This window comes from Anastrepha obliqua, chromosome 1 (assembly GCF_027943255.1).
Source record: "Anastrepha obliqua isolate idAnaObli1 chromosome 1, idAnaObli1_1.0, whole genome shotgun sequence".
Lineage (NCBI taxonomy): Eukaryota > Metazoa > Arthropoda > Insecta > Diptera > Tephritidae > Anastrepha > Anastrepha obliqua.
In genome coordinates, this window is record NC_072892.1 from 32,960,863 (window position 1) to 32,973,296 (window position 12,434).

Below are 12,434 nucleotides of genomic sequence, written 5' to 3' on the forward strand. Positions count from 1 at the left end.
GTCGTATTTCGTAACATCGGATTAGTTGGATCTACAATTTTAGTAAGTTGGTTTTGTATTGGCACACATCCACCCTCGCCAATTAATTTGTTTATACAGGGTGGCGCAAAATAAATCAGTCTATCGGAGCTTTTATAATTTTTTGAATTGGCGTCGAACCTTAGTCATTTATTTATTTTATTTATTTATTACAAATATAAATATTACATTATGAATGGGTCGAATAGCTAAGGCTATCGGCCTAGAATAATACTAATAGGTTTTTTACTTAATTATTTAAAATTATTAGAAAAAAATTGTGTCGGAAATCAATAAACAATATTATAAGAGATGAACTAGTCCAATTTGATGTACAAGGTGAAGTCCAAAATAAAAATGTTTTTGATGGCGCCACCTTTTTGATGAGTTAGTGCGTTGAAAGTTACATCCCTACCTGATTTCTAGTGCAATTTGGTGGCATTCGGTGCAGTGAAAGCGAAGTTACTGCGTCTACAGAGTCAGTATGTTTGTGCCATCGGTACAAAAATGAGTAGTTTACTCGTTTCAGAGATGGTTACGAGGACATAAATGACAATGAACATACCGGCCGTCCAAATCATCAGTAATCACCGAAAACTCCATTGAAATTGTTCGTAAATTTATCAAAAATGAATCGAAATCATCGTTGAAATTCGAGGAATCGAAGTTGAATATCTCTAAAACATCGACTTATCGCGTTTTAACTGATCATTTGGGCTTACGAAAGGTCTATGCCCGTCTAAAGGCCTCATTACAGAAAAGAGAAAATACAAGAACTTCCTTTACAACATTGTAACTGGAGATGAAACGTGGTGTTTCTAACATGAAGCTGAAACTAAACGTCAAAAAGCCGAATGGAAGACTCCAGAGGAGCCACCACCAAAAAAATTCGTTTGGAGAAGTCAAAAATGCTCATTTGTTTTTACGATTCCAAGGGAACTTTCCACAAGGAGTTCGTGCCAACGGGTCAAACCCGCGATGCAATCTTTTATCTCGGCGTTTTGAAGCGTTTATTGCATCGCACTCCTCGACTTCGCCCTGAATACCGCGAAGGAGGAAGCTGGCGTTTATTGCATGAAATGCACCATCTCATCGATCCACTCTTGTGACTGATTTTTTGACAATACATCACATCAATCACTTACCGTATTCGCCTGATATGGCACCCTGTTACTTCTACTTATTCGGAAAATTGCATTTGTACATGAAAGGAAAACTGTTTGCGTTTGTAGAGGTCATCAAAAAGTCTTGCACCGACATCCTCAAGGACATTTCGGTCAGTGACCTGAAACACTTTTGCGAAAAGCTTTTAGATCCCGAAAATCAGTGTATCGAGGCTAGAGAGAATTGTTTTGAATAAATAAACTCGAAGTTATCAGAACAAATCTTCTGTCTTTTCCATTTTACTTGTTTACTTTGAACATCACCCTGTACATATAAAATCATAAATATTTGACACATTTTCTAGAGAAATCTTTATTTGGATACATAAGTAGGCTGGTGATGAAATTGGATCGAGGAAGTGCCCAGTGTTGGAATCGCGGATTGTAAAGTTAAAATAGGTATTATGGAAACGTAGAATTTTGCAGTTTCTGCCGCCGCTCTATAATTGATAATTGGATTACTGGATGCCTCAGCCATATTTGAGACTTCCTCTTACTGCATTTTTGTCAATACGGCAGTTGTTCTTCCTGCTGTGTTTGTCTAGCATCACTCCTTCGCCTCCAATCAATTTTGCGAAGTTCCACGACGATAATTCGTGTTGTAAAAGCCTGTACGTCCTGCAATTTTAATCCGATTCAAGCATTTGTGGGATAGGATTGGGCGTTAGAAACACACCAGTTTTTTTACCAGGTCTTCGCGTTCCTTAGCGGAACTGATGCTACAAAAGGCCACTTGTTTGGCACTCTCCTCTTCGTTCAAGCTTTCTGGGCAATAAGGACTACCAGCCAAGACTAGGCGATGCAGATATTTTTAGAAGCAACCGCGTACGCTTAATAACTGCGCCAGGAAAAAATCAACATCTCCGTGCTAATGCGCCTACCGGCCTTTTGATGACTGGTCCCATTTTGATTGCCATTCAGCTATCGAGGTGGAACGTTCTGCTTGTTGGAGTTCTCCTGTCGGCTTAGCAGTACAATTTTTTCTGTTCATTTGCCCGAATGCTTATAGGAATGTTGATAGCTATGACGCAGATTGCATTGTCCGACACCGTCCTATAGGCAACTGTGGTCCTCAACGCACTTGTTCTACTGACCTGCAGTACATCTTCAAAATTACTCTTTTTTGTTTGGAGAGGCGTACAGCATTATAGAGTCCGTCAGTGTGTATATAATCTTTTCTTATGGCGCCCTGGGATTCTCCTATGTTCGGTGGCATCCCCATCAGCGCGTGGTTAACTTTTGCCGCCTTCACACTAACAACTGTAAGATGTTCCCTGAATGTTAGTTTGGAATCAATGTATCTGCATGCAAAGATATTTTATAGACTTCTGGGATTCGTGGCCACCAACTGACATTCTTCTTGCTTCTACTGATCAGCAACAGTTTTATTTTTTGGGTAACGAGTTGCAGACTGGTGTTATTTAACCACCTTTGTATTCTTCTTCTGACATCATTACATACATTTCGGAGTCTATCGATATGTTTATCAATCGCTACAGGTGCGATATCGCCGGCGTTTTCCCTTATGATTGCGTTAGCGATTTTAAGTATGCCATCATACATATCGTTCCAGAGGATTGGTCCCAGAACAGATCCTTGCGGAACACCACCTGACGCGCAGCAGCTCTTTGGGCCCCACTCTGCTTGAAACTTGTGAACTAGACAGCTGCAGTATAATGACAGACAAGCAATGGAGGTCATAAAGGTCTAACTAAAGATTTCCATTTTATAGTAAAAAAGTTATTCAAAAACAAACTTGGATGATTAATTTAGCTCCATCTTGTACAACATTCATTCCCAATCGTCTAGGTGCCAACAGACGTTTCACCCACCACTAAGCTTAATTCTGCGCCACCTTTTAAATACATATACATACTTACATATATTTTATATCAACATTTTCAATACATAAAAAACCCATAAATTTTTGATAACAAAAAAAGGCGATAAAGTAAAACCTTTGATATGAAATTCCAATAGGTAGTAAATACGCTAACATGAAAGTTAGACCAGCACGCTGACGCGTAATTAAATACTAATGCCAGAAAGAATACAAAAATTGGGAAAGAAAAAAAACATTGGCGGAATTTCAGTGCTCGTTTTCGAATTTTCCAAAAAAAAAAAAACTATGCAGAATGAAGTCCCCAGAAAGCTCTGTTATCTCTAATTTGAGTGCATGTTTGCCCGAATTAATCAATCCCCCCTGAGTCGAAATATCCCAAGCTCAAATTTACACTATCATTTTTTTTATTCAGAAAACCTAAATCCCTTATAAACATTGCAAAATCAATGCATGCTATGTCGAAGGCAAGCGATGGTGGGCGGGGAAAAATAATATTGCGCTGTGGTAACTCTGGATGTTAAAAATGCTTTTAACACAGCTTGCCGGCAACTAATACTAGAAGCCCTCATAAACGCAGGGGCGCCTAGTTATAAAAGGTTTGCCAATAACATTTGTTATCTATCGCTATCGAGATATAATTAACGATTTTTTATGGCCGGGATTGGATGGTATTGATCTGGACAACGTTTATTTTCAACAAGACAGCGCTACGTGCCACACAAGCAACGAAACCATTGATCTTTTACGGGAAAAGTTTCCGGACCCTGTTATCTCTCGATGAGGTGACCACAATTGGCCAACGAGATCTTGTGATTTCACACCATGTGACTTTTTTCTTTGGGGTCCCATGAAAGTGAAGGTCTACGTCAACAGCCCAGGGTCGATTCAAGACCTCTAAGATGGAATTCGTGAGGCTATCGAGGACATAGGGCAGCCACTTTGCAATTCGGTTATGGAAAATTTCATGAAAAGGATATTGTCCTGTAAGCGTGGTCGTGGTGGTAATTTGCCTGATGTTATTTTCCACTAGGATTTAGGAGTATTACGAAACTGCAAGGGCCCCCCAAGAATCAGTTTTAGGCACATTACTACGCACATTTTTTTCAATTTCAAACGTTTATTAACAAAAAAAGGTTACAAATTTAATCTTGAAAATAACAGCATTCGCTAGCGACACATTTTTCCCATCTCTCAGGCAATTTGTGGATGCCACGCCAAAAAATTGGCCGTCTTTGCCAACAAACCAGTCATCCAGCAATTTTTTGGCTTCTTCGTGAGAATTGACGCGCTGCTCGGAAAGTGTGTGGTCCATCGATGCAAACAAATTATAATCGGAAGGCGCCAAGTCTGGTGAGTAAGCCGCATGCACCAGCGGTTCTCAATCGTACGTCTCCGCCAATTTCCGGGTCGCTCTTTTTCGATGTGGCGGTGCATTGTCATCAAGAAAAATTACTTTGTGACGCCGATCGGCATATTCTGGGCGTTTTCGGTGTATAGCGCTGTTCAAATCGGCCAATTGTCGTTGGTAGCGTGCACCGTCAACTGCTTCACCTGGTTTTAATAGCTCGTACCAAATCGTACCACGCTGATCCCAGAAAACACACAGCATTGCCTTGCGACCGAAGCGATTTGGTTTGGCCGTTGTTTTTGGCTTGTCACCCGACCATACGATCGTTTACGATTGGGATTGGAGAAATACACCCATTTTTCATCAGCCGTAACGACTCGATGCAAAAAAGACTTTCTTTTGAACCGGGAGTGAGCATATCACAAGTGGCTTTTCGGTTCTCTTGCTGCCTTTCGGTCAGTTCATGCGACACCCATCTTCCGATCTTTAAAATCATGCCCATGACTTTCAAACGTTTGGAAATGCTTTTTTGGGTCACTCCCAAGTTTAGAAATACTCCTAGCGACTTCTATGGATCAATAGATGAAAGTCTCATTTCATAGGTATATACCTGGTATATAACCTAATATATGACGGTGCCTTAAGATTGGGTAGCCCTCCTAGAGTCAAAGTCATTGTATTCGCTGATGATATCGTGGTGATAAAGGTAGCAAAACACATCCAAGCTATTGAAAGCATCGTCAGCGAATCTGTCAATAGGATTAAGGCTTGGTTGAAGTCTATCAACCTGGAATTAGCTGAGCACGAAATCGAACAACAAAGGTGGCGCTAGCCATAGAAAAAAGACTATTCTAATATCCATCTATCGGCTAAGCTCTTTGCGGACTATCTACGCTTTCCGTACAATTTCTGATGACGCTTCCTCCGTCATTGCAGGACTAATCCCGGTTGACATTTTGGCAAAAGAAATACAAAGATTATATATAAGACTACCCGAACACTCTTTATATTTACAATATCCACTTATAAAATCGCTTATATGTATTTAAACAAATACTACTATGCCTTCACGCGTGCCCATTTTTGTGCACTTCCCACTTCTTTCCCAACGCCAAGTCGCGTGCCTGGTTCCGCAGTATTTTGCCACTACCAGTTTTTGGCAGTTCATCCAGAAAGAAGACACCACAATGCAGTTGCTTATGCATCACCACCAAACGCTTGGCCACATACTCCACAATATCCTGTTCCAACAGTTTGCTACCTGGTATCTTGACTACTGCCGCAGCAGCAGCATCACCATCCACCTCATTCCATAGACCAAAAACACACACCTCCACAACATCTGGCAACTCCGCAACCACCTGCTCAATCTCATGTGGACAATATTGCATACCGTGGAATTTCAGTATATCCCTCTTTCGATCCAACACATACAAATAGTTCTCATTGTCAAAGAAGCCCAAATCGCCAGTATGGAACCAACCCTGATAGTCCTGCATGCGTTTTGTCTCATTCGGATTGCCATAATAACCATTCCAAACTTTGTTATTATGCACGAGAATCTCACCGGTTTCATTATGGCCCAAACTGCGTCCAGCATCATCAAGTATTTTCACCCTCACACCGGGCACCAGTTTGCCGACTGAACTTGGTTTCGTGATGCCCAAGTTGGCTGAAACACCACCGCATTCGGTGAGCGCATAACCATAGGATATGTAACCGTTGGTTAGGTATTCCTGCATCTTTAGCAATGTCGGCACATAACAATTTCCCCCACCAATGCTGAGGAAACGCACACTGGCCAATTTCTCCTTGGATAAAAGTGGCGACTTGATGAGTGTGGCAATGTGGCGTGGCGCCAGCGTTAGAATGGTAACCTTATACTTGTCGATAAGCTGCAGCAGATATTCCGGTGTGTAAGGTTTATCGACTATAATGCGCGTGGCACCGTGACCACAACTGAAGAGCATGTTGAATAAACCCGTAGACCAATCGATAGTGCTAAACGAGAGCAGCACGTCCTTGCTGGAGACAAAACTGTTGAGCAAAAAGTGATCGGTGAGTATTTAAATAAAATATCGAAAACGTAAATGGTTGTAGTAAAAACTTACCCATAATCGAAAAGGCAGGATGAGTTCGAAATGCAGACGCCTTTTGGTAGACCAGTGGTGCCTGATGAGCATAATACGGCTACAGTCTGATCTCCGCCGATATTTAGAGTTTCTGGGCTATGAAAAAGAGATTGTTTTTATTTTTTTAGCAACATTTATTTATTTGAATAAGACATTTAAAGATCTCGACAGAGCTGTGAAGCATTCCTACTTTAATTTTGCACCGAGAAATTGAGAATCTTTAATGCCGATTAATGTAGATGAATGGACTTTTGTGTGGCTATTATATGGTTGGCTCGGTCGCGAAACCCACTACGGACATGAAATATCAAATCAGAGAACAAGTTTGTTCTATCAGCAAAGCACGACACGGCTAGCAAAAGCAAACCTCTAAATGAATTTAAAAAAGCTTTTCAGAAAGAGGAAGCCATCTGCCGTTCGGAGGCGGCATAAAGCCGGAGGTCTCTCCATTTGTAAGAAAACCTCGTACATCTTGGCGGAAAGATGCTCGGCCAAATATTTAATAAAGGACGTACTCGACAATATTAATGGCTTTTAGGGAACTGTGAAAAATATCACAACGAAGCATTGGATTTATGTAAGTTAACTTAAACAAACGTCGTTGTTTGATGTTTCTTAATCAAAACGAGCACCAGTATTTATGAGTGACAGAACTTTAAAAAGTATTTGCTTTTTTACAATCCCAGCATCTTACCAGAGATAGCCAGACCCACTTATTCCGTTGTCAATAAGAACTTCTTAACTTCAATAAGAACTAAAACTTAAGAACTTCTAACATTTAAGTCAATGCGGATATCTTCCTAGACCACGAATAGCGACCTTAACCGGTATTTCGGAGCTTTCCGGCATGATGGACAATGCACTTCTGTCTACAATTGCCATCACAATCCTCCTACTCTCAAGGGAAGAATGGGAGCGGGACGATATAAGACAAGGCAAGTACATCCATATGTACACAGATGGCTCAAAGTTCGAGAGAAGGATGGGCGGAGCTGTATATTACGATACTGTGATCTCCTTCAGTTTTCGGCTCCCCGACTATTGTAGTGTTTTTCAAACCGAACTGATGACAATAATAAAAGCTGTGACACTGGTGCGATACCTCGAGATGACATCTACAATTTCGCTTATAGCCCGGCAAAATCCCTCACAAAGTAGTCTAAAATCTCTAAGGGAGACGTGCAATGTCACACATCTCTTAATGAGATAACTGAGTCATCCCACTCAAAAGTAATTGGGGCTCTTGACCATTGCGACGTTGAGCGGAACTGCAAGGGCGATGAAGTAGCGAGTCTAGTCATCAAATTGACTGATGAATATACATAAAATGACACAGGCATAACCTTACAGACATGTAAGCTATTTATTGTTGAGAAAATTGTAACAACAAACGAACGTAAGGGGGCGTAAGGAACCCATCTGCAAAATTGTCCGACAATTGTGATCGACTCTCAACGCTAAAGCCACAGAATCTCTGCTAAGCTCAAATAAGATTAGTCTTATCACATTGATTTCTTTTTTAACGGGGTACCGCATAATAGGTAGACATGCCCAGAGGATGGGGGTACAGACACATGACTTTTGCAGAAGCTGTCTAGATGAGAAAGAGGAAGAGACGATTTTGCGCCACTATCCTGCTCTATCCAGACGCAAGTTAGGTAGACCTCTTTTCAAAGGGCTGGGATCTTCTAAATAAATAAATAAATAAATAAATAAATAAATAAATAAATAAATAATTCGCGCTTACACTATTTTTAGGAGTTTAACCAAGCTCCTCCTCCTATTCCAATAATTATCAACATCTTTGTATAAATCAGTTCCGAAAATTGTTAGTTGTTCGCGACAAGGTAACTCAAGTTTTCAATGAAATAGTTTCCAAGATTTTCTTGGCTGCCTTTATAGAATCCAGAGCGTAGTCAGCGAAGAGAGAAGCTGCTCAATGATGTCTTCAACTTCTGTCTCAACCGAGTGAGACGACATTCCACGCAATTGGGCATCAATCGGCGGTATTTACAGACAATTTTGATAAAAGTCTTGAAAATGTTTCCATGACAAAAGTAGACAGTGCATCAACTGTTAACTCCTCCAAATGTGTGAAACCATCGCTTAAGCTGTCCTGAATCTTAACTACGAGATATAGAACTTTTCATCGGAAATCATTATTAGCGGCGAGGCCTATTTCCATCGCTGTAGATACGTTAAAAAGTTAAATTATCGCTTTTGGGGCACCGAAAGTCCATGCGAGGTCCACGACAGCCCAAAGTTGAAACGACTACTGTGGATACCGAGACCCAACTTCAGCAACGTTCTCTTTTCATAATTGGATCAATTGGGACTAGACAACAATATAAAATAACGGCGCATGCTGCATGAGCCACACTCGAAATTCTGAAGGCCGCATTTGCGGGTCAATTAATTCCTTGTTTTGACGATTTTCATTCCCTGGCTGGGTCGCCCAATTTAAACGTTTTAGAAGTCTTTTTATAAGGTTTTTTGAAGTCACAAGTCTATGACGACAAGAGTCCAACTCTTGAGGACCTCAAAGAGAATGTACATCAAGAATGCCAAAACCTATCACTGGAAATGGAAAGAGTTTTAGAAAATGCCATAAAGCGGGCGTCAATTCTGGTGAGGGTCTCTTGGCGTATATCATTTTGTTGTTTTAAAGCAAAGAAACCAAGTAAAAATGGTCCAAAAACAGAATCAAAATATTTGATTTATAAGAAAAATTACAGTCAACTTTTGCGCCACCTTGTATATACTGAAGCAAAGCGATTGGTGTTCCAAAATAGTCATTATCCGAAAATATTTAGCTTTTTGCTAGCCCATCTGCACAATTTTCTTATTTATGTAAAATTTTCCTGAATATATTTCTGGACCTGTCTAGCTATGCTGCGGACGCTGTAGTGCTTAGTCACCTCGTTAACAGATTTGCAGCATTAAGTTTTCAGAGTTCTTGAAATATAATTTAATTTACACTCACACATAAAACTGTTCGCCCTTTGTGGGTTCGAGCAAATCTTCAATTCTCGGCAAATCCTTACGATGCTCCTTCAGCGTATAGACATTGGCCTTCAGTATTCTGCTGATTGTGCTCAAGCGATCATAGATGCCACCATCACAGAAGATCAGACGCGGGCGCGTAATGTAGAATAGATGTTTGATGGTCGCTGAAGAGATAAATATCGGAATTAAAAAAAAATGTTATGAAATAAATGCTTAATTATTTATATACAGTGCGTCAAATAAATATAGCGCTAGGACTTATTGATGGGTTTTACCATTTATTTGTTTTTTATTTAGTTTTAATCAATTGTTTATGAAAATATAATTCGTTATCCTACAAAAATTAATCAGTTTTCATACAAATTTCACGCTTTTAATAGGAATTATTAGAAAATTTCAAGTACGCAGTTTTATAGCCCATTAAATTTTAGTCCAAATAAGTGCAAGTTCCAACTGGCTCGACAATCGCATTGATTTTTGATAATTTTTTTTCCTGACGGTATTGCGCATTTTCTCCATATGTGAAAAAATGTCGTGTTTTCCTTATATGGAAAACCACCAGTCAAAAAAAAAAAAATTGTCAAAAATCAATGCAACATTTGAGAGACTTAAAACTTGCACTTTTTTGTACTGAAATTAAAATTTTGTTTTTTTTTGCCTCCTTAATTAATTACACCTGTCGTATGACTCTAAGTAATTCTTTCTACAGCTTCTACATTTTGGTTAAGTTTTTGTGTGAGTTTACAGGTGTAGCTTTAAATTATTCTATTTATCAGCTGAGTTGGGGTTGGTCGTATGAGCCGCCTGGAGTTTGCGCTTTTTGCTGATGCGAGTTGTCGCGTGTCAGTATTTGTATGGTTCATTAAACGGGCAATATGATTTGTGAAATTCAGAATTGTCAACGCCTTGGTTATTATGTTGATTTGTAAATGTTTTCTTTTAAATGATCAGCGAGTATTTTTCCTTTTTCTTTTGGTGTTTTCGCCCAAGAATTTGTCCTCTTTCTTAGAGGGGGTTGGTGCATAACTGCGTTGACGATTTTTTTGCAGGCCTCCCATAGTGTATAGTTTGTAGCTCTAGTAGCTCCCAGTGATGCGATATGTTTTTCAATTTTTTCCGCCTTGTCCACTTTTAATATATCTTTAATTTATTTTGTTGCAATATACAGCCTTTCTTTTAATGTCTGCTGAAAGTGTAGATTGCCATTGTTGCCTTAGTTTTCGATTGAATTAAATTAACTATAAAACTGCATGATTAAAATTTTTGTAAAACTGCTTATTAAAAATATGAAAATTGTTGTATTTTGTATAAAATTGCATACTCAAAATTCTGTTAAAAAAGTTTGAAATTATTATGAAAATTTGTTGAACTTGCTGCATACTCGAAATTTATCTAGAAGTTCTTATTGAAATTTTTTTTTAATATATATTAATATTTGGATTTTTATATAAAACTCCATACTCAAAATTTTTCCAAAAATTCTATTAAAACAGTTTGAAATTATGATGAATATTTGTTAATTTGGCTCATAATTAAAATTTTTCTAAAAGTTCTTATTAAAATTTTTTGGATTTTTATATAAAACTGCGTCCTCGAAATTTTTCTAAATTCTGATTTTGAAATTTTTCCTAAAATTCTGATTAAAAAATTTTAAATTTTTCTAAAAATTCTTATTAAAAAATGTCCAATTTTTTTTCTAATTTTCGCCAAGTTTGAATTCGAATTTTTGGTTGATCGTAACTATATTTTCATAAAAAAATTATTAAAATTAAATAAAAAACAAATAAATTGGTGAAATTTGTCAATGCGTCCCTTTGATACTCAACGCAGTGTATGTAGAGGGTGGCGCAGAATTAATCATCCACTTTTATTTTGTAATAGCGTTTTTACTAAAAAAGTGTCAAAAATATTAATCTTCCGATAGGGTGATTAATTTTGCGCCACCTTGCATATGCACTTAAATATAATACATCTAAGCCTGTTCCGCCTTACGATTCCGAAAAGCGTGGATTTCAAATTAATTATAAATATGTAGAATGTGGACTCTAATTCGCATCAAATATTTTGATTTCGCAAAAAGTGTTTCGATATCAGACGAAATTAAAAAAAAAGAAACCGATACAAAAAACCAAACAAACGAATCGGAATGCGGAAGAGGCTTGATTGTGCCCACTCACACTCGTCGTGGTGCGGGCTTATTGCGTGAAAGGGTGTACAATTCAATAGGCAACCCAAAACCACTGGCAGCAGATAAGTTGTATTGCCGCCAGCTATGCCGATCACATCGTCTTGCTTGAGGCCCATCGCCTTGAAGTGCTGAGCCAAGCGAATGCCAAAACTAATCGCCTCGCCATTTGTGAGAGCGGTGCCTTCGGTATCTGACAGCTAAGTACAAATAACAGACGATAAAAAATTAATGCCAATGCACATTTTGAAAGCTCAATCTACTATAACTTTTGTATGTATGTATGTGTATGTATGTATGTAGTGTGGCTAGTATGCATTATGCACTTGATTTGCTTTGCTTGCTTCCCTTACCTGGCATATATTTCCGGGATTATTGCGCATAAATGCGAAAATCACTTTGCCAATCGAACAATCCGGATCGAAGAATTTCGCAGACTTTGGACCGCTCCATATTTTGGTATATTTATCGAACTCTGTGTTGAGATTATCCATGCTGTGTTTTTTGTTGTTGCTTAGTCAATCAGATGTCTTTGTTATTGCGTTAGTGGTAGCAGCTGAGTATTACCCGGCGTAGACAAGCGTTCACTTGCCAACTTTGCTGGCGACTGATAATCAGCTTTTTCGACTGGATGGCCAAAAAGGAATTTTTCGCTCAGCTTTATGGATAGTAAATGAAATATTGATAAGAAGGCGGCTGATTGCGGTGTACCATATATGAGTTAACCCTTCTCTCGTCG

The 12,434-nt window shown here is 38.8% G+C and overlaps 1 protein-coding gene across 1 annotated transcript; it reads right to left on the reverse strand.

Annotated features, from left to right (window-relative positions):
• Window positions 1-5,369: 5,369 nt before the first annotated feature.
• LOC129248753 (uncharacterized) lies at window positions 5,370-12,434 on the reverse strand. The gene is made up of 5 exons (XM_054888373.1): window positions 12,049-12,434; window positions 11,688-11,895; window positions 9,488-9,674; window positions 6,484-6,600; window positions 5,370-6,409 (listed from the first exon to the last, which is right to left on the reverse strand). Exons 1-5 carry the CDS (start codon window positions 12,187-12,189, stop codon window positions 5,440-5,442), a joined length of 1,623 nt encoding a protein of 540 aa, XP_054744348.1. The 5' UTR covers window positions 12,190-12,434; the 3' UTR covers window positions 5,370-5,439.